Source organism: Ursus americanus, chromosome 21 (assembly GCF_024610735.1).
Source record: "Ursus americanus isolate L20-20 chromosome 21, mUrsAme1.1.p, whole genome shotgun sequence".
Lineage (NCBI taxonomy): Eukaryota > Metazoa > Chordata > Mammalia > Carnivora > Ursidae > Ursus > Ursus americanus.
This window is the reverse complement of record NC_142147.1, coordinates 28350357-28373166: the sequence shown is the minus strand read 5'-3', so window position 1 is coordinate 28373166 and position 22810 is coordinate 28350357. Positions and strand designations below refer to the sequence as shown.

Genomic DNA, 22810 nt, shown 5'->3' with positions numbered 1-22810 from the left:
TATGTCTATAGCATGTGCCTTAAAATGTTAGGATTTATATTTTTACAGAAGCAAAAAAATATATATATATATATACACATTGTAATTCCTACCAAAGTGAAATCTGTCCCCCCTGGCTTGCATTGGGTATTACTTCTAGGATACTGAGATTTTCATGAGGGGGTGGGGGTTAAGCTAGAAGGAGAGGAAAGGAGTAGAAGTCACAGTAAAGAAATGTGCCCTCTCCAGCTGCGCCTGCCCTGGCTAAGGAGAGGGCTTCTCGAATCTGCTCCGTGAGCCTCCAGAGCAGGTGGAAAGTAGGATGCCGCACTGGAGCCCTCAGACACAGCCACGCTCCTGTCTCCCTGAGTCTTCACGACTTCCCACTGCTTTGAAGAATAAAAGTGAATCAGGAGAAGGAATGTTGCTATTCTTGACTGTGTTTCGTGCCTTTTCTAGATCCTGAAAGACACTTCCCTGCAAAAAGTGAAACGAAACCAGAGTTGTTTGGAGCCCTGCCTGCGCCAGCTCGTCTCCTGCCTTGAGTCTTTTGTGGTGGGATTCTTGTACCAACCTATGCTTTGATGTTTGGTTTTGTTTATTCCTCCCCAAACAAATGTATCCTTATTTTGTAAGTCAGCTTTAAGACAGCTTGTGGTTTTTATTCTGTTAATTTTTAAATTTCAGAACCAAGAAGATAGCACTTCCAGCAACCCTTTTGCACTCCCAAACTCCGTCACTCCACCCTTACCAACCTTTGCCCGGGTGACCACAGCCTATGGGTCATACCAGGATGCCAATATTCCCTTCCCTAGGACCTCGGGGGCCAGGTTCTGCGGAGCAGGTTGGTCTGTTTTTGGGTTCTCTGATTCTCGATTTTGCGAGCAAGAAGCTCAGAATGTCCTATAGTCTATAAAGAAATCTCAGAAAAATCAGGAAATTTTCATTTGTTTTTGTTTCCTGAGAACTCAGAATACTGCTGTAGTGTTAAATGGTTTGATGTTGAATTGGCTTCTGTAGACATATCCTAGGAATGTTCAACTGAATTAGAGTTTTTATTCTTTCATTCTGATGAGTGTGAATGCGAATCTTATTCAGATCTGTGATTCTCAACACAGGACGGGTCCCCTAGCAAAGAAATATAAGGTACCCGAGAAGATTTTTTCCACACCACACACATCCCAACCCTCCTGGATCCTAGAGATTCTGACCTTTGTCCTTGTTACGTATGGCTACAGTCAGGACTGACCAGGGCTGCCTTAGGATTTCCCACGTGCAGCTCATTGACCTTGATGTGCACATGTGGTGTCTCCTTTGTCAGGGTATCTGGTGTATTTCACAAGGCCGATGACGATGCATCGAGCAGTGTCTCCGACAGAACCTACTCCAAGGTGAGCCTGAGAGATGCAGATGTCAGCTGCGTTCATGGGGCCATAAGTGGGCAGACATCTGGGAGTGAGCACTGAGTTTGTCTTTGGACAAGTGGTTTTAGTTCTTCAGTAAATACCCACTCTAAGATTTATTCGAGAAAGATGAGGTTCATGAAATTGCCACTAAGCTGAGATTTGGGAGGTCCGGTTACTACCAAACCACCAGAAGAAGTAGTTTGATAAAAGCTGTTGTCAAAACAAGGCAAATTCTTTTTTAATGGGCTTTTCCCCTATCGCTAAAGTATTATCTGAATATTCAATACAAATAGAAAAGTAACAAAAAAGATCATCTGCAGGTCCACAGCACTAATACGCCACTTCTAACATTACCAAAACATGTTAAATTTTTAAAAATGACATTAAGTGGTTGGAAAAACTCACAGTATGGAAGTTTTAAATTAAAATTTGAAAGCTCTGTTTTTCCTTGGCGAGTCACTGTCAGCAATTTAACATGCTTTCTGTCTGGTCTCCATTATTTTTCTGTGTGTGGGTTTTTTAGTTTGCTTTTTTTTTTTTTTTTTTTTTAAGAAGCAATCTAAAGTAGCAAATGGGAATGTGGACTTTGGAGCCAAGCCACTGGGTGCACATCTTGGCCCTGCTGTTCTGTGACTTTAAGCAAGTTACTAAACTGTGCTTGAGTTTTCTCAACGATAACTTGGGGATGATAGTGGCACCTACTTGCTTCAGTTGCTGGGAAGATTAAACGTGTTCGTCCCTGAGAAGCATTTAGAACCATTCCTGGCACGTTGCTCTGTGTTTCCTATTATTACTACTGGTTGTTTTTTTTGTTCTTGTTTTTGTTTTTTTGTGTTTTTACTGCTTTATTGACGTATAATGCATATAGTATATAGTTGACCCACTTAAAATAATTTCAGTGGCTTGTTGTATAATTTACAGATATAGACAGAAAGTGTATTAGTGTTTGCCCAGTCCTGGAGGAATGGGGGACTTGGGAGTGTTGACAGCTGGGGGGTGCAGTTTCTTTTGGGGGTCATTAAAAATGTTTTAGAATTGACTGTAGTGATGGCTGCACATAAATTTGCCTATTCGGCATTTTATATAAATAGAATCATATAGTTATGTGGGCCTTTGTGACTGGCTTCTTTCACTTCGTGTAGTGTTTTCAATGCTCATACATGTAGCATGTGTCAGAACTTCCTTTCTTTTTATTGCCAGATAATATTTTATCATATGTATATGCCACATTTTCTTTATTTGTTCATCAGTTGATAGATGTTTGGGTTATTTCCACTTTTTGGCTATTATGAATGAGGCTGTTATGAGCATTCATATATAAGTTTTTGTGTGGGCCTAGATTTTCATTTTTCTCAGGTATATGTATGGGAGCGGATCATATTGTAAAGGGTTTTATTTTTCTTCATTAATCAACTTTATGTTTTAGAACAGTTTTGAGTATGTAGCAAAATTGAGTGGAAAGTCCAGAGAGTTCTGGTATACACCCCTGCCCCCACACATGCACAACCTCCTCCATACCACTGGTTTTTTAAGCTTAAATATTATCAGCTATATATGGTAGACCTCTGGTTCTGCAGTGCGGCAGCAGGGTAACACAGAAGCCCTCCCGCTGCAAACACCTAGGTGTGTTGCATGTGATATAATTAGCATATTTACAGGAAAGGAGGTGGAACTACTGCTGTCCTGAGAGTCTGCCAATCTTTGCAGTAATCCCGGCAGATGAGACCTTGGCTGACAGGAGTGGGGAGTTAAGTGTCAGAGACCCCATACATTACTTTGGGTTCCTTATTTGAAAGATTGTACTAAAAAACAATTGCCTACTCTCAGAGGGAAACAAGAATATGTGTATCTGGACTTTGGATCAGAACAGCATTTCACTGAGGCATAATTTACAGCACACGGATGTGAAGTGTACACCTTGTGACCAACACCCAGACCAAGATACAGAGCAAAGGTTCCCTATCCTTTCACCCAGAGAAAACCAGTCTTGTGACTTCCATCATTGCAGTTTTAGTTTTGCCTGTGCTTGAACTTCATCTCAACAGAACGTCATGCAGCATGTGCTATTTTATGTCTCACCTATTCTGTTCAACTTAATGTTTTTGTTTTTTTAATAAACTTTTTAAAGATTTTATTTATTTATTTGAGAAAGAGATAATGAGTGAGGGTGCAGATGGGGAGGGAGAAGCAGGCTCCCTGCCAAGCAGGGACATGGGGCTCAATCCCAGGACCCTGAGATCATGACCTGAGCCGAAGGCAGACGCTTAACCAACTCACTTAACCAGTCACCCAGGCATCCCCAACTCAATATTTTTGAAATGGATCCATATAGCCATGTATGTCAGTGGTTCCATTGTATGAAATAATACAGTTTGTTTATCATTCTCCTCTTGAGGGATATTTGGGTTATTTCCAGTTTGGGGCTATTTTGAGTAGACCTACACATTCAGGTCTTTTTATGGACATGTATATTAATTTCCCTACCCAAGGAGTAGAAACCCTGGGTCCTAGGATAGGTGTATGTATGATTTTTGTTTTTAGTATCACCAAAAAGTCTGTCCCCATTGGTCGTGCCATCTTACCAGCAATGTTGCAGAGTTCTGGTTGCTCCACATTCTCTCCAAAATTTGGTGTTTTCAGTCTTTTCAGCTTTAACCATTGTGGTGGGTGTGTGGTATCTCATTGTGGTGATGACTAGTGATGTTGGGCAGCTTTTGTGTGCTCATTGACCGTTTGGGTATCTTCTTTTGTGATGTGCCTGTTCAAGTATTTTGCCCATTTCTTTAGGACTGTTTCTTATCATTTATTTATGGTAGTTTTTTATTCTGGTTATTCTGGCAGTTTTTTATTCTTTGCTAGAAGTATGTATTGATTTTCTCTTAATCTGTGGCTTGCCTTTTTCCTTCCCTAATGATTTTCGATAAAAGGAAGTTTTAAATTGTGAAAAAGTCCTATCTGTCACTTTAAAAATTCAATGGTTAGTGCCTTTGTGTTCTAGGAAAAAAAGCCTACCCAAGGTCACAAAAATATTCAATTTTCTTTTTTAAGTTGATAAAGATTCCTTTTTTAAGGCCTATAGTCAATCTCAAATTAATTTTTGTGTATTATGTGAGATAAGGGTCAAAGTTCACTTTTTTCAGTAGAAGTACATAATTGTTCCAGCACCATTTACGGAAAAATCTGACTTTTCTCATTGAATTTGCATTGATTAAGAAAAAATTGAATTGGGACGCCTGGGTGGCTCAGTCGGTTAAGCGTCTGCCTTCAGCTCAGGTCATGATCCCGGGGTCCTGGGATCAAGCCCTGCGTTGGGCTCCCTGCTTAGTGGGGAATCTGCTTCTCCCTCTCCCTCTCCCTCTGCCCCTCCCCTCACTCGTGCTCTTTCTCTCTCTTTCTCAAATAAGTATTTCTTTAAAAAAAATTGCACTGATACAGTTGTTGAAAATCAATTGACCCTATGTTTGTGGGTCTGTTTCTGGAGTCTGTTTTTTTCCCCTTTGATCTGTTGGTTTCTCTGTATGCCAACACTATACTCTTAATGTAGCTTTTATATAGTAAGTCTTCAAATCTGCCAGGGTGTGTCCTCCAACTTTATCATTCTTCAGGATTATGTTGGCTACTCTGGGTCTTTTTCATTCTTATAAAAATATGAAATGGCTTATTGGTTTCTACAGAAAAAAGCCTATTCATATTTTGATTGGAAATGTGTTGACTCTACAGATCAGTTTGGAGAAAACAGACACCTTGACAATAATATGGAATCTTCCAATTCACTAACATGGTATATATCTATTGTTTTGGGTCTTCTTTAATTCTTCAGCAGTATTTTGTATTTTCAGTGCACATTTTTAAATTACATTTATTTCTAGGTATTTGATGCTATTTTAAATGAAATTTTTTTAATATTTATTTCCAAATGTTTGTTTCTAATGTATAGAAATAAGTAGATTTTTATAGATTGGCTTCCTATTTATTAGCTCTACTAGCTTGTAGATTCCTTTGAATTTCCTATGTATACAGTCAGAAGTATTCTCTGCTTTTGCAGACAAAGCATCTTTCTGTTCTATAAGTTCATTTTATTCTTTTTTTTAGTTTCCTTTTTTCCCCATTTTACCCATCTTTTCTCTTGGTTTCATCATGTGCTTAAGAGCGACACTACTTAGAAATGGAAAGACTGTAGCCAGTATGGTTAATTCTGTGTTTTCAACCACAGGTCTCTGTCAGCCTTGTCTGCTTATCATACTGGTTTGATTGCGCCCATGAAGATCCGCACGGAGGCCCCTGGGAACCTTCGTTTATACAGTGGGAGCCCCACTCGCAGTGAGAAAGAGCAGGTCTCCATCAGCTCCTTCTACTACAAGGAGCGGGTAAGCAGCAGAGCCATGGCCTTCGATTCTTATTCCTTCTGGATTCTTGTTCTTTGTTTCCCTGCCTGCTATGCACAGCAACTAAGATAGTAATCCCCCTGTAGTCTTTAACTTTCAAAGTTAGTTTGTTCTGGAAGGACCTTTGCTTTGTTCCTTCCAGTTGGTTTTAACTACTGTGAATTGTGTGTGTGGAAGGGTGGGTTGGTTCTTATAATCCATATTCTTCACTCCCCATTTAACCCTATCCTTGTTACCCCCATTTGTTAAGGTGATTCCCATTGTTTCAGGAAGACTAATTTAGCTGGATATCTTCCTTGGTGTGCTGATGTTTGTCAGCAAATTAAGGGATGCTTCTGAAGGCTTGGGATCTCCATATATTTAGAACGTCATAGCGGTGAGAAGTTTTAAAGTTGATCTCTGAGGGGTCTTAGACTTTACTAAGTCTACACTGAAGTGCCCACCTGAATGGATAAGTTTATATGAAAATCACCTGAGCCCATCCTTGTGTTTCTGGGTTCTTCAGGAACTCATTGTCCCTACTGTAGCTATTAAGCTGTCAGAAGCCTTTGGTGACGACAATGTAGAAAATGTTGGCAGAGCGTAGGAATGCTTCTAAGAACTCTTTCTGTGTTGTCAGATAGAGAAGCTGGTTTAAACTGGCTTTTAACTGACACGACGTTTTAAACAGAGCTACCTCCAAGCTGTTAACCAGCTCAGTCCTTAGGAATTCTTTGTTACTGTCCCCAAGTAATTGAGAAATGGTGGATTGAGTATAAGTGAAATGTGTTTTTTAAAAAATTGAATTATTATAAATAAAAAACCCAATTTCCAGCAAGTGTTAGAGGTGTCTGCACTTTGATTGCAATGCAGTGTCTAGCCTTGGTTTACACGGGTAGTTGGCCACCTCTGACTTTGTCTAGTCTTAGAGTTTGCATGTGACTGAAATGAGCAGCAGGAGCTGATGCTTGAGACAGGACCAGCCTTGGACAAAACCACTGCATTGAATGGGGACGGTGATTGTTGCCTTTCTGTAGTCCCCTTCTTCACCTTGCTGATGGAATTGTGCCCCCCTGGCTGTCACTGACCTTCTTGGAACACCTATATTTTCCTAAGTCCTTTACATTCAAAATTTTTAGGTTTTCTGCACCCCTAAGCTAGCTAGTAGGCATTTTATTGACATAATAGTCAAACGAACTCATGATTGGGTAAATGGAATTTTCTTTAGCATTAGGGCCAGGCTGAGGAGATCTTTTAGTCAAAGAAACAGTTCTGAATCCTCCTGTGAGGCATGTCATGTGTTATTCATGCTTGGGTTTGGATTGGGAAAATAGGTGGATTAGCACTTTTGACTCTGACAGTGCAGAAAGGCCACGCCTTGTCCAAATAACTCCAGTTCCACGATGGGACTCTCCTAATGCAGAAGCATTTGAAAAGCCTTACGTTCATGTTTTTCACGGTCTGGCTTCTTTCACCATAAACACCATAATCATAAAGAGGGACCAAAGGCACATAGATAATTACCTTTTATCAGACAGGATCTGCTGGGGAGGAGGGGAAGGACTGTGATACTTCACTTTGGGATGACTCCCAGTATACAGCTTCTCCACAGAAAACAGGTAGTTACAGTCCCTTACGGATGACCTAGTATAGTAAGTGATCTTTAAGTTTTATTTCCGAGACTGACCGTATAAAATGGGGACAGACACTTATTGTAATTTTATATGAAACGTTTGTATTTCTGTGTAACATACATACAGAAAAGTTCACAAATCATAAGCATATAATTTAGTGAATTAACAGTCACACAGGCCAAGAAATAGAACATTATAAGAACCCTAGAAGCTCTGGGGGAGGGAAGCACATCTCAGCGGGTGACATATAGTAGTTATTAGGTGAAATCCTATGCAATTACTGATACTTGACCATTTTTAATCTCAGAAAGTTTCATGTGGTTCGACCTTATAAGAAGTTACACGAGTGAGTCATTTTGTGATGAATCTGAAATAAATTCATCCCTCCTTGAACCTTGTTCATGTCCATCCCATTACATGGGGCAGAGGGCGGGGGATGTGGGAGTCAGGGAAATGAAACACAGCCATGATATCTTATAGTGGCCATCTTCCTTCCTCTTAGAGGCCAATATAGTTTTATCCCTCAAGGAGTATTTTCTTATCCTCAGGTATCTAGCTTGACATGTCAAATAATACCACTTTTATTACTTTTGTTCTCAAAATGATTCCAGATTATTGCATTTCTCTGTGCTTAAGTCTTTATTTTCAGCCCCAGTTTTTTCCGCACGTATTTTTATTCTCTTTCAGATCTCTACCCTTGAGATCGTTAAATGAGTAAGAGCAAAGGAAAAGAATATAACTGCATTAAAGTGTAGCAGTGAAGGAATTATAGAGTGTTTTGGAGATTATAAATAAACTTTATAGAACCATTGGGGATTTTACTGTTTGTTTCTCTTGTTTTTATGTGTTTTTAACCTGCCCTACTTAGGTCATATTATTATATTCACCCAAATGTTCTCCAGATGGAATTCCGAGGTTCGTTCCTAAACATTTAAAAATGTGAGAGACCTAAAAAAAACAATAACAAAAACCAGCTATCAAATTTCATAGGATGTTAGAAAGCTCAGAGAGATGCTAACATATGTTTGGTAACTGGACCAACTATTAATAGTTGATGAAGTATTGTTTATTCCTGGGGCAAATCAGAAGACCCAGAACTTGTGATAAACATTAGGCCTTGGCCTATAAACATTTCTAAAATTTTGCAACCTCCACCCATGCTTCAGTTTATGTCACTAAAATAGCTCTAATGTAAATAACTGAGGCGGTCTTGAAGTTAATAGAATAATTTCTGATTTCCGTAAACAGCGCTTTTTGGCCCCAGTTTCACACTGATGCTCATGTTGTTAGCAGGTGCCCTCGGGAGGGCAGCTCTTCAGCCTTGCTCCCTCTTTCCCTCCATTTCTCACTTGTACTTGCTTACCCATCACTCTGAAAATAGTCCTACAGCCCTGAGGTCAAGGCTTCCAGTTTCCCCAGTGCCCCCCAAACCACACACCAGAAGCAGTCTGGTGTCAAGTCTACCAAAGGACTTCTTCCTTTTTAGTAATGAGAATCTTCTCGCACATACATGTGCTCTTGATGGAGAGGGTAGACCCTCCACCCATTTCTCTACTTGCCCTGCAATCCTTCCTAGAGTACCCCAACCTTGACCTCAGCCTCCTTTTATCTTGAAATGTGTTTTGAACTGAAGAACGATAACATTGAAACTGGGTTCAGAGTGCGATGGGTTGGGAGGGAGGTGAGGGAATCCAAATATTGCTGTGCATAGGTTCAGATTTTTAGTCACTCAAACCTGATTTTGCAGTATATTGTGGTACCTTTTAATCCATCAGATGTGTGGGAAGCTTTCATTTTATTCTATATTTTTCCCTTTTAATTTTCTTGGTGTTTTTCTTCCCTCCTCCTGGGTGTAACGTTTTCACGCACAGATGTCTCCTCGCTCTGCCCGGCGACGTTGGTCCATACAAGCAATTAACGACTTCCCGGTACTGTGCGCTGTGCAAATGCTCTCCTTGACTAATCCTGTCTGCCCAAAGGCCCAAGAATAAAATGCCACCTGCCTGGCTTTGAGGAACCTGAGTGACAGGCTGTCTGGTTTTCAGGACCAGCACAATAAATTTTTTACTCTTGGGAGTTAGGCACCAAGGACTTCCTCCTTGTTTCATCCACTTTCAAATACTGAGACCGTTAAGGATTGTGAATGGGCTTCTTTGAAAATGAAGCCAAACACTGGGTTTCTTGGAAAGAACCCCAACTGTAAGCCTTTAGCTCACCTGATTTCATTTGGAGTTTTTGTATAATTTTCTGGAGCTTTCAAAAGCCTACCTTTGGCATGGGGTGAAGCAGAGGAAGATATAAGAGGCTTCCACCATTTTGTCTCTCTGTTTTTATCGTCTTGGTCTAGTTCAAAGAGGGAAGTGCTCACCTGCTTCATTGGCATGATGCATAAGCTAGTTTTTAATCCTTTGGGAACTTTCTGGAACAATTTTTTTCCTTACCATCAGTATTTTGTATTGCAATGAAGTCTTTGCTGTGGACATCCTCTCTTCCTTTTCTCTCTTCCTCATTCCTTTTGGCCATCCCCCCTCTTCTGTCTTCCTCTCCCACCCCCTTCGTGTTTCACTAGTGCCAAGGTGGCCTCAGGCTGCGCAAGGCGGCCTTGTGGCTTTTGTGTAAATTTCATTCGGTGTAAAAAATTTTGGGGGCAATAGTCATATAGCCTTTTCCTATTGAACCCAGTTGAAATCAGGAACCCCTGATTAGCATGTACCACTGCTGCTGACAGCTTGCAAGTGGAGCTGCCAACGTGGCCGCCTTTCCTCAAAAAGCCTGTCCCAGCCAACCCGACTGCTGGATTTCCACTGATTTCCAGAAGTCTCCGCTCCTGCTGCTATTGAAATAGGAACTCATGTTGACTCACTGCCCACTCTGCTGATTATGCATTGTTGGTGGGGTTGCTGCGAAGCAGTTGGTGGCTTATTCTTGGGCTGTTTTTACATTTAACCCATTTATTGGCATTGATGTTGCCTCCGATTGTAGCAGTAACACTGGTGGTACAGTCGCAAGCTGGCTATATTGGTTGTCATTCAGTGCTATTCGCACCAATGCCTCCCCCCACCCCCCGAGTCCTTTCCTCCCTGTCCTCCTTCCTATGATTCCATGAACGCCTTCTTGGTATGTTCAGAAGAGCATCCCGGTGCTCATGATGTGATAATTGTCTGTCTCGTTTTGTCTCTCTTCCCTCAATCCCTGCTTATGAAATCTGTGGGGAAGGGGCATTTTCTGTGATGGGGCATTGAGAAGACCTAAGAGAAACGCAGGGCCCTTTGCTCCCCAGAGGGACCGATCCTACTGCACAGAAAAGCATCCACATTGAAGCCCGTCAGAGTGGGACTGGAGCAATGCAGGAGGTTTCGGGGGCTTTGCGGCCAAAGTGCCTTCCCCACACCTGGAAAGTTGAGCCACACCTCAGCCTGGTGTGTCACTGTTCTCTGCGTGTCGTCACCTGACAGTTGCACAGATGAGAGATTCCCCAGATCACCAGTGAGATGTAAGGGAAAAAGAAGTCTTGGAAAAGTGTGGATGGAATATGAACCCTTTCTGCTACAGAAGTTATCTGTGCTCATTCGGGAGTAGCGAGGACCTAAGGCCCCGACATCTGATTTGAGATTGAGCATGTCTTTATTTAGGCAGCCTTGTTACATTTGCATCCCCGGAATAATTGGTCACTAGACTGGAGTACTGGGTGACCCCTCTAGCCTGAGGGGAGGTACTTCATATTTAAAAACCACCAACCACTAGATAGAAAAAACAAAACTCTTTTATGACCCCTTACAGATTTTTGATAATGTTTTGCAGTTATTCCTTGCTGGATTAAATGAATGCACAGCGCTGTCCCCTCATTGCTTTTATAGTTTGAGGCTTGGTGGCAGCTGTGGTTAGGGTGATCCAGTGGTGGCGAACCTCCTGCTGTTACAGGCTCAAAGGCAGCTTAGTGACTTTCCACCGCACATCACCTGTACATCAGAACGGATTGGGGAAACCACCTAGAAGCCTGCTGTCTCAAGAAGTTGCCAAGCAAGTCCCAGGAAATCCAGACTGTGATTTCCATAATGATTACAGGAAGTTGTCCAAGACCACTGTCTTTACATTTTCATCAAGTACCTATTGATGACTCACATGGGTTTGTTTCTCCCTGTCTCTGTAACCAAGGACCACAGATGGGCAGAGGAAAGAGTCCGAAGGCATCTCTTTGGACTCCGTTCTTTTCCCTCTGAACGTGCCTGCTCTTACCACACCCAGAAAGGGGATGAAACAGAGTGAGGGTCAGGCTCTTGAGCCTGGCCTGAAATACAGCGCCTGGGTCTGAGCCCGGTGAGCCCCCACGTGAAGCCAGTAGCCGCGGCCGCCTCATGTCTGCTGGGATCCAGCATGCTGCTCTGGCTTGGCACAAAGTGCTTGGGATACTTGGCAGAGAAGTGAAATGAGACGTAATTGTAGAGGCTGGGGTGTCGGACGGGCCTCGCTACCGTCAGATGTTGATCTCCTTATATGCAGAAATGGATCCATTTAAAAATGGGCCAGACTGTTTACATAGTAACAGGTAGCTTAGTCTTGGGCCTTTTTTTTTTTTCCTTGTTAATCCAAAATCATGCACTCAAAAGCAGGTTAATAAGGATGGGCTTAGCAGCCTGACAGCCTGTGTTCAAATCTCAGCTCTTAGGAGTGTGGCCTCACATCCTCATTTGGGACACAGAAGCAGCAGCCTGCCTTTCAGAGAGCTGTGGTGATGCCCACGCTTGCAGAGAGGGAGCAGCCCAGAGCAGGAGCTCGCGGTGTTCATAATAACAGACACATCTGTAAATCCTGAGTCAAACATTTATACGCTTGCACTTGTGTCCAGGACATCTCTCATTTTCCACATACAAGACCCTCTATGGCCATACGAAGATGAGGCTGTGGGGAAATAGGACAGTTGCTCATGACCTTCATGTCCATTACCCAGGTCCTTCTGCTCAAGTATTTTTGGCGTTCTAAGGTGATCACTTTCAGAAATAATTCATGTTGTTAGGAAAAACATTTTTAAACGAGCTAGTCTGTGTGCAAAGGGACCATTTTGGCACATAGGCCTTAATATTTTGCTTTCATTAAGCTTGCTTAAAAAGACAGGAGTTGTGGTTTTCAGTGTGGTCTGAAAGCTAGTAGACTCCATCCCTCATGAGACCTCCATTTATTTCCACTGTTTAGTTACATGGAACTATAGTGAAGTACCCAGTTGTTCAAACGCTGCTTATTTTCTCTTGTCACAACAAGCCGGAGTGTCTGCCTGGAACAGTGTTTTAGAAGCCTTCCACCCAACACAGAAAACCAATGAGACAGATCATATTCCATCCAGATGGAATCTTTAGTGTAGATCTTTTCCTTTTGTTTCTTTCTTACTTTTTTTTTTTTTTAAAGATTTTATTTATTTATTCGACAGAGATAGAGACAGCCAGCGAGAGAGGGAACACAAGCAGGGGGAGTGGGAGAGGAAGAAGCAGGCTCCTAGCCGAGGAGCCTGATGTGGGACTCGATCCCGGAAAGCCGGGATCACGCCCTGAGCCGAAGGCAGACGCTTAACGACTGCACTACCCAGGCGCCCCTCTTTCTTACTTTTTTAATCCAGTACCCTAAATCTCATTTGAGATATCCAATTATGTGGGACATACGGGTGTTGTTTCCTAGAATTTTTAAATTCCTAGAACCTGGATGAAAAAGTTTGTGTACTTAACACCCTCCCTGTTCCAGTTCACCACACTGTGCTGTTCCTGTCACTGCCCGGTAGATGCCCACAAAATTACCCTACCTACAACCTGTCACGTCAAATTATTTCATGCACATGGACGACATCTGTTTTGTGTTGGTTAATACCGCCAGGCTCCAGCCTGTTCTGACAGACTGTATGCTCTTTAGCTCATTCTCCCCTTACTTGCATCCTCTTCAGGATATTTGTGGCTAAAAGGCTAGTATTTTTGTGAGTGTGTACGTAATTCTTTAGAAACTAGCCAGCACAAATCAAGAATCGAAGGGCTGTCGGACAGTAGTGGACAGTAGTAGACGAGGCTTCTCTTGTATTGATAGTAACGTGTATGAATAAAAAGCACAAAGTAACTCAGTTGCTTCCTAAGATCAACTGGGTCAAAGTTCCAAAATGATAATGTACCACATGTATTTACAAATTATGATAAACCGTTCAGAGACCTCAGCTAAACTTATCTGCCACGAATGGAGTCCAGGTGTCCCAGATCTAGTAGGTTCCATAACACTTACTGAGCCCATAGGAAGTTACATGGGGATTAGACGGAACATCACTGGTCAGAAGCGACTAAATACAGACCATGACTAATGAATGGAAGAGTGATTATATAAAAATCACTTGCGGAAAATGTATTATTTGTGAGTAATCTAAGTAATGACCTAATCTAAATGCCGGAGGGCTTATGATACACTTATAATCATTACAGATTTTTTAATGGCACGTTTTCACTCTGCACTCTCACCTTTTCATTGTGGCCTTACTAGACATGCAAGATCGGAATGGAGCTCATCTTGAGGCCTAGTTACCAGTGAGCAAAGAGGACGACATGAGACTAATTCATAGCAAATAAGTAACTCGCCCAGGGTCACACTGAACCAGCACAGGTGGTAGTAAGAACAGCACACGTTGGTGTTCTGACTCCAGATTGCAGGCCCCCTTCCTAGCAACTTGGTTTATAAGGTGTCACCTCCCCCCTGAGTTGAATCACTTTGGTGGCCCCCTTTTTAACTTTCAGCAATAAAATAAAATAGAATATTGCTCCCTCAGTTGGTTGTCATTTTGAAGAAACCACATAGGGCTACACTGATAATTCTCCCTTTCCAGGACATCTCTCATTTTCCCACACACAGGCTCTTGTGTAGGGGAGGCTCTGGGGAAATAGGACAGTTGCTCATGACCTTCCATGTCCATTACCCAGGACCCTCTGCTCAAGTATTTTTGACATTCTAAAATGATATTTAGAAGTAATTCAAGTCTACTAGGAAAAACCGGGTAATTCTCCTTGAGCTGCTGAGTTTCTCTGTCTGCCTGCCACAGATTAAGGTTTGCAGAGCCCACACTGCTGTGTCTGAATTAAATTTCAACAAATCCTATTAACTGAGAAGAAAAAAAACTTTTGATTAGTTTCAAGCAAGAACTTTGAACCTAAGGCTGATCCCAACCTTGAAAGTTGCTCTTCTCCCACATTTTTGTGGTCTTTACTAACTTATTTACCTGCTGTTCTTTCTTTCTTTTCTTCTTTTTTTTTTTTTTTAATTCTAGATTCAAGGTATCTATTTTTGGGCACCTGCACAATGTATGTAGCACTGCAGCAGGTGCATATTTTCCTGTTAGGATTTTGGAACCAAGAGCTCAATGCCCTTTGCCATCCTTTTATTTCCTACAGATGCTGATTCATATAATTGTGGGCATGATGTAATGCAAAGTCTCTGCAAATAACCAATGCCCCAACTCTGATGTGCTCTGCGACTGTAGGTTTCCATTCATCAAAGTCCCCATTAGTTATATCTCGTCGTCTCCCCCAGAAATCCAGGAGATGGAAAAGCAAGCGTGAGGGATCGGACTCTGGCAATCGACCGATCAAGGCTGCTGGGAAGGTTATCATCCAGGACACTGCGTGTCTTCTTCCTGTTCACAAATCACTGGGAGAACTGTACATGTAAGTCTGCCATGCTTATCACACGGTCATTGTAATCCACGTGGTTTTGTTTCTTTTTTTTAAAGTGTTGGAACCCTTTTGGGGCGCCTGGATGGCTCAGTCGGTTAAGCGATCGGCTCTTGATTTCAGCTCAGGTCATGATATCAGGGTGGTGAGTTCAAGCCCTGTGTCGGGCTCTGTGCTGGGCGTGGAGCCTCCTTGAGATTTTCTGTCTCCCTCTCCCAGCCCCTCCACCCCTACCCCCCTGCACATGCTCTCTCTCTGTGTCTTTATCTCTCTCTAAAAAAAATAAGTAAATATTGGAACCCTTTCTTCAGAAGAAGTTTTAGGAGGACACCAGTGTATGAGCTTTTTATTGCTGCATAACAAGGTACCACAAACTTAGCAGCTTAAAATAACATACACTTCTTATCTCAGTTTCCATGGGTCTGGGTCCAGGCATGGCTTAGCTGGGTCCTTGCTCAGGTCTCACCAGGCTGAATTGTAGAGGTGGCCAGGTAGTGGTCTTATCCAATGCTCAGAGTCCTCTCCCAAGCTCATTCAGGTTGTTAGCAGAATTTAGTTCCTTGAAGACATAGAACTTCGTGATTTTCATCTGTGAGACCAGCAGGAGTTTCTCTCTGATGCTTCACTTTCTTTCTAAGGTCTCACCTGATTAGATCAGGCCCACCTACAATAATCTCCCTTTTGGCACATTCAGAGTGGACTGTTCAATAACCTAATCTTGGGTGTGGTAGCCCATCAGTATTCACTGATATCACCCATAATTAAAGGGGGGGATTATATTAAATGTGTTGGGGGGGTGGCACAGAAATCTTGGGAACAGCCTCAGAATTCTGCTTTCCATACTGATATGTAAAACACTTAAAAGCAGAGCCACTTTGGTTGAAGGGAGTTGGGAGGCTAGTGACAGGCATACAGAGGCTGGCCTGTGGTCACCCTTCTTCTTGAACTGGAACACGTAACAAAAAGTGTTTATTTTGTAATATATACGCAGCACAGCACTCTTTGTGTTAGAAACCACAGTGTTGCACATATTTAAATTCCTTTTTATTCAACCTTTAAGCCTGGGGAAATCCACAGAAAAGCTGGTTGCCAAATTGGCATTTGGGGCTGGCTTCCTGTCTTGACTTTAGAGAGGTGAACAATTTCACCTTCCCCAGGCATGAACCCACAGCCTGAGCTGTTGGGTAAGCTTTTTCTCCATATTATGTAGCAAGGTTGAAGCTTGAGGCCAACATGGATTAAACATTTTGGGTGACAACTCAAGAGGCAGTTTTTAGTTTGTCTGTTAAACCAGGGGTCCCTGATTTAGGAGGTTAGACTAGAAATAAACTTTTTCCTTCTTTTTACATTTCAGATTGAATGTGAATGATATTCAGGAAACATGCCAGAAGAATGCCACTTCTGCCTTGCTTGTTGGAAGGAAGGACCTTGTCCAGGTATTGTACATCCTTTCTGATGGCCATCTGAAGTTTGCTTTTTGAGCCGATTGTTTTCGCTGCACAATATTGGGTTAGTGGCCTTCCAAGGCCTGCTTCCTATTTTGCAATTCCTCTCCCACTTTCTTTGCCAAACTACAGGGCTAGAGCAGCTTTCTAAATCCTTTGGGTTTTCTCTCTTTTTTAAAAAATATTTCTTTAAGTAATCTCTACCCCCAGTGTGGGGCTTGAACTCATGACCCCGAGATCACGAGTTGCATGCTCTTCCAACCGAACCACCCAGCCAGGCGGCCCCCTTTGGGTCTTTCTCTTATTACAGTTTAGTTGAGAAGATCTTAAAGCACATACTAAAAATTTTTTATTACATTTCTACTCTGATACCGTGGTGATTGTTACACACATAAATGTGCGTATCTGTGCCTTTGCCTTTTGGACTCTCAATTCTGTTGTGCTGGGGTTTTTATACTTTCAAAAATGCTTTGTTTCAGGGGCGCCTGGGTGGCTCAGTCAGTTGGGCATCTGACTCTTGGTTTTGGGTCAGGTTGTGATCTCAGGGTCATGAGATCAAGCCCCGTGTTGGGCTCTGAGTTCAACACGGAATCTGCTTTGGATTCTCTTCTCCCTCTCCCTCTGCCTCTCCTGCTGGTGCTCTCTTTCTATTTCTCAAATAAATAAATAAATCTTTAAAAAAAATTGCTTTGTTTCAAGAGGGCGTCTGGCTGGCTCAGTCAGTAGAGCATGTGACTCTTGATCTCGGGATTGGGAGTTCAGGTCCCATGTGTGGTGTAGAGTTCACTTATAATTAAAAAAAAAATTGTGGGCGAGACGCTTGGTTGGCTCAGTCAGTAGAACATGTGACTCTTGATCTTGGGGTTGTAAGTTCAAGCCCCATGTTGGGTGTAAAGATTATTTAAAAATAAAATCTTTGAGGGGCGCCTGGCTAGCTCGTTTGGTTAAGCATCTGACTTTTTTTTTTTTAAAGATTTTTATTTATTTATTTGACAGAGATAGAGACAGCCAGCGAGAGAGGGAACACAAGCAGGGTGAGTGGGAGAGGAAGAAGCAGGCTCATAGCGGAGGAGCCTGATGTGGGGCTCGATCCCATAACGCCGGGATCACGCCCTGAGCCAAAGGCAGACACTTAACCCCTGTGCCACCCAGGCGCCCCAAGCATCTGACTTTTGATTTCAGCTCAGGTCTTGATCTCAGGGTCATGATTTTTAAACCCCATGTTAGGCTCCGTGCTGGGTATGAAACCTACTTTAAAAAAAAAAATGTTGTGTGATCCTGGGCAGCACTTAATCTTTCTGAACTTCAATTTCCTTGACCATGAAATAGTCCTGATTCTAGTACTTACTATGAGAAAGAAATAAGGTCATATATGTAAAACTCCCATACCTCTCTCTGCTGGATGGCAAATATCCAATATGTGGGACAGTTGCCACTCTGTTCCTGTAATTATTGTCATCATTTGTGGCATGGTACATGTAAAGGGACGGAAATGGCATCAGTGCAAATGCTTGAAGATTGTTTTTTTTGTTCTTTTTTACCCACATGTTGATGATGGTGCGTCTACTGTTTTGCAAAGACTTGCAGAAATAAACCCAAATGTCAACTATTCCTGTTGAAGCCATTTAGGAAGTGTATATTAAAAGTGAGGAAGTAACAGGGCATCTGGGTGGCTCAGTCGGTTAAGCTTCGAACTCTTGGTTTCGGCTCAGGTCATGATCTGAGGGTCGTGAGATCGAGCCCCGCACCAGGCTCTGCACTCAGCAGGGAGTCTGCTTGAAATTCTCCCTCCTTCTCCCTTTGCCCTTCCGGTGCTCTGTCCCTCTCTCTCTCTAAAATAAATAAGTAAATCTTTTTTTAAAAAGTGAGGAAGTAACATGCCTAAATTGTCAGCCAGGGTAGTAAACATCCTGTCCTATCCCAGAGAGACATTAACTTCTCTCTGCAACTGTTCAGGTGGGTCATTGGTGATAGAGATGAAAGTAAACCTCATGTATCTTGTCTTAATCAATACTTGGTGCTTGAGTATATTGGTGCCACCTAATTTAATTGATTTTTCACATATCTGATGTGTTTCTCTACCCATTTTTCAGTATTTTTGTTTATTCTTTTTTCTTAGATTATAGACTTGTCGATTAAAGTCCGTATTTTCTTCCTTTCAAGTTTCTCACAGAGTCTAGTATAGTGTTATCCAGGTCGTGGGCACACAGTGATGTATTGCTACTAAGAAAGATTTCCAGGTAGTATTCCATTTTTAAAAATGTGGAGGGAAGGAGGCTCTGTTGACAGCACGATGTATTTAATATTAGCATGTGCTAAATCTTGGATTTAATAGATATCTAGTGAATGTTAGTTTCTGCTTGATGGCCCCAAGCCCTGTGAGATTTCAAGTTTGGAGATATTCCTCAGATTTGATGTCAACAAAAAGTCAAGTCTATTTTGTCCTGGCCTATTCTTCTTTAGCTTTGAGAGTATACTGAAACTTTTGTAATGAAAGCAACAAAGTTTCCCGTTACTTGGGCAAAGGACAGATCTGAAATGTGATGCTTTTTTTCCTTTCCGTGCCTGTTCACTAATGAGGCAACAGAAGTCACTTGAGACAACCCGTTCGAGTTAATGTATGGTGTCATTTCTTTGAAATTTGCTTAATAAAAGTTTTTAAGACTGGTATTTCTCGAGCATTAAAGTCCCCAGAGAATCTTGTTAAATGCAAATTTTGATTCAGTGTGTCTGGAAGGGGGCCTAATATTCCCAGTTCTTATCGCCCTCAGAACAGCAAGGCTGTAGGCTGTGTGTGGAGGAGAGGTGGGGTTCTTTCATGCTTCCTGGTCCTGTCCTCACCAGTCTGACTTCGAGGGTTTCTCTTCAATCTGTTCCAGGTTTGGTCGCTGGCTACAGTTGCTACAGATCTTTGCCTTGGTCCCAAGTCTGACCCAGATTTGGAAACACCCTGGGCTCGACATCCATTTGGGCGACAGCTGCTGGAGTCCCTGTAGGTTTTGAGAGCTAAAAGTGAGGAAAGCGAGTGATGTAAATTTTAGGTCTCTAAACCCTTGCAGTGTTTTCATCAAAGAGGTCTGAGGAACGGGAAAAAGTGAGATCTTTCCCATTAGTGCTATAATAATTTCTGTGCAGAACTAAATTCTTAATAGCAAAAGGAAGTATACGGTATTTGTTATTTACAACAAGGATTTGAGACTCGTGTGTCCTTTAGAGATATATGCTTTAACCCATAAGTCACACCAGTCTGAACATAGGAGTTTGAACTTTTGAAATGGTAAATCTTTTGGGTGCTATAGAGTTTTTCCCCCAAGAGCAGATTCTCTAATTCCGTGTTGACTCTATGTTTTCCAAGGGTAATGATGTGTTCACCCACTTTGGCACTTTATGGAAACATTGAATTTGTGTCGGATTTATTGCACTGAAATGTGGCGAGCTGGAAATACAATGTGAAAATGGTTTACCACTTGAACCTTCATAACTGTGAGGCTCAGAGCCTGACAGAGAGACAGAGAAGCTCAAATTCCTTCAGGTGGAGGATTGCTTGAGTTACTTGTTGAGGTCGGACCTGGGACCTATGCTGAAGTTTCAGTCGCCTCATGGTGATGCAGGGATGATAATGGTTGTTCTATCCACATCCCATAAGGCTCAAATATGGTGGTATGAAAACACTTTTAAGAAATACCATACATTGCTTGGTAGGAAAGTATCAGTATCATTCTATCACAAAGGCCAAGTTGCTCTGATCCCTACCTCACATCCTAGCATAGTGGTCCCAAAAGGAGCAAAGAGGACATGAGTACCTAAAAGCTAAAAATATTCCTTGTTATTCTTATTTAGTAGCTCATATTCATAATTCCACCTTTGACTCTATCGCCAGCTCTCCATACTGTGCTGGTGGTACAGTGCCTTCATGTAGGTTACGAGTGAAGAGTGATTCTTCTTGGAGTTGGGGAGACCAAGAGCACATGCATGGCCTCATTCAGATGTTAGTTTAATCCACTTAGTTCTTGGAGAAGCTACATTCAGGTCTGAGCCATGTCTGGATGCCAACCAAAGGCTTTCAGATGGGTTATCCAGCTCATTTGTAATAGTTGGATACATTCTTCTCCAAAACAAATTTAGCCAGACTCAAAGTGCAAGCTGCCAGATGTGTAGAAAGCCCTGGTTCCCAACGGTTTTGTAAGGCAGAATTCTACCCCTGTGTCAGCAACCCACCACAGTTGTGACAGTTATCCTTCCTGTATCTCTTCTCTTGACTTTTTTCTCTCCTCTTTTCCTCCAGGTTGGCTCACTACTGCCGACTCCGGGATGTCCAGACATTGGCCATGCTCTGCAGTGTGTTTGAAGCCCAGTCTCGGCCTCAGGGAATACCCAACCCCTTCGGACCCTTTCCCGGCCGTTCCTCTAACCTTGTGGTGTCTCACAGCCGATATGTAAGCTTGTGGCCTTGTGCGTTGTGTCTGACCTCTCCTAAAGGGAAGCGTGTTCTGACACTGCTCCTATTTGTCCTGCAGCCCAGCTTTACTTCCTCGGGCTCCTGCTCAAGCATGTCAGACCCAGGGCTCAACACTGGTGGCTGGAACATAGGTTGGTATGGAGCTGACTTAGCCAAGCTGGATTTCCAGTACTGTAAAAACTGTGTGTGACTCGTTAACTGTGTCAACTTGAGTTGATAGATGCACTCTGTATCTTCCTTGTTGCTCATTTCTCTTCCAATTTAATATGATGGGGATGCTGTAGTTAGCAAGGCCTGGACTCGAACAGACCAGGTTCTGGTATGTGTTTGTGCCTGGCTGGGTTGCTTTTCAACTCGTAACCTTGAGAGACTGACAGTGGAACTTCAGTGTTCACCCGGTTTAGTCCAGCCCTCATCTTTTCTCCCTCACATGTCCCCCACACCACTCCAGTCACCTGCCACTTCTTGTTAGGTGTCTCTTCCCACTTGCCTCCTTTCACTGTAGAGAAATGAAGATGAGCCTGATTCCAGCTGGCCATAAAGGTCTGTTTAACGAATAAGTGTGTTTGTGGCTTCCAGATTTTTGAGATTTCTTTTTAAAAATTATCTTAATTTTCTTTTCTTTTTTTTTTCCTTAGAATTTATTCTTATCCTGTATAGAACTTGAATGAGGTTGGTGATGCAGTTTCCCAGTCTCTAGAGTAGAAGCTACACATATAGAGACTTTGAAGTAGGAGGTAGAGCCTGTTAGAGGCAGGGCAGGCAAAGAAGTCGTAGTTCCAGTAGTTTGATAGGAAGAGCCAGAAGGTATTAAGAAAAAAAAAGACCCAAACAAAAAGCAGTAGTTTGTGGCCAGTAAGTACAGTGTCAAATAATTTCCTAAGAGAATATCACTGTTTTGCCGACAGTGATTCTGTGTCATGCAGAAAAACATTTTACCAGTACCATTTGCACAAGAAGTCAGGAATGTTCTTTTATTATATTGAAAATGGCTTTAAAACTATGAAACTTGAAGATGTTTTGAAATTTTTAAATGTTTCAACAAAGTGACGTTTCTCTTTCCTGGAAAACCCATTTAGGGGAATGGGGTGGAAAAGACAGAAATCTTGTTCCTTTAATTTTCTTGATTTTAAGAGTAATTGCATGGGGGTGCCTGGATGGCTTAGTTGGTTAAGTGTCCAACTCTTGGTTCAAGCTCAGGTGATGATCTCTGGGTTGTGAGGTTGAGCCCCACATCGAGCTCTGTGGTCAGTGGGGAGTCTGCTAAAGATTCTCTCTCTCTCCCTCTCTTTCTGCCCCTCTCCCCTGCACGTGCATATGTGCACATGAATAGTCTCTGTCTCTCTCTCTCTCAAATAAATAAATAAATCTTAAAAAAAAAAGTAATACATGCTTGGTGGGAAAAAAAAAAGTATATAATCATCGCTGAACCTCCACCTAGAAATAATGTCTATTAACATTCCAAAACATTTTTTCCCAATCTGTGTGTGTGTGTGTGTGTGTGTGTGTGTGTGTGTGTGTGAAGGGTCATTCTATATATATGATTTTGTGTTCTGTTTTTAATTTTATCATGAGCATTCTTATGTCATTTAAAAAGTCTTTATCAATAATGACTGCTTTATCTAATATTCTATATCACTGTACCATAACGCTGCTTAATCATTATGTGTGTACTTAGTTGTCAAGTTACCTTAGCAGTAAATATCTAGATAAAAAGGTAAGGCTAGGAAAGAATTCTGCTTGGTTATATTTCTCAGCATCTTCAGCCCAGTTTATTTTTCTTCCAGTGACTAAATTGAGCACACTCTGCATTATGAGAGTTTTCAGACACTTTCCAC

At 42.1% G+C, this 22810-nt stretch overlaps 1 protein-coding gene across 12 annotated transcripts in view; it reads left to right on the top strand.

The window, feature by feature from the left end:
• WDR59 (WD repeat domain 59) overlaps nt 1-22810 on the top strand; it is an 80903-nt gene that overhangs the window by 50447 nt on the left and 7646 nt on the right. For 9 of the 12 annotated variants that reach the window (XM_087870606.1, XM_087870610.1, XM_087870609.1 and 6 more), the window contains 10 exons: nt 439-534; nt 667-823; nt 1301-1370; nt 5599-5752; nt 9255-9311; nt 14929-15062; nt 16423-16504; nt 19393-19505; nt 20799-20949; nt 21031-21103. In XM_087870606.1, coding sequence (XP_087726732.1) covers nt 439-534; nt 667-823; nt 1301-1370; nt 5599-5752; nt 9255-9311; nt 14929-15062; nt 16423-16504; nt 19393-19505; nt 20799-20949; nt 21031-21103 — 1087 coding nt within the window. The remainder of the gene's footprint in view (nt 1-438; nt 535-666; nt 824-1300; nt 1371-5598; nt 5753-9254; nt 9312-14928; nt 15063-16422; nt 16505-19392; nt 19506-20798; nt 20950-21030; nt 21104-22810) is intronic. The other 3 variants (XM_087870607.1, XM_087870611.1, XM_087870614.1) reach the window with 1 other exon arrangement.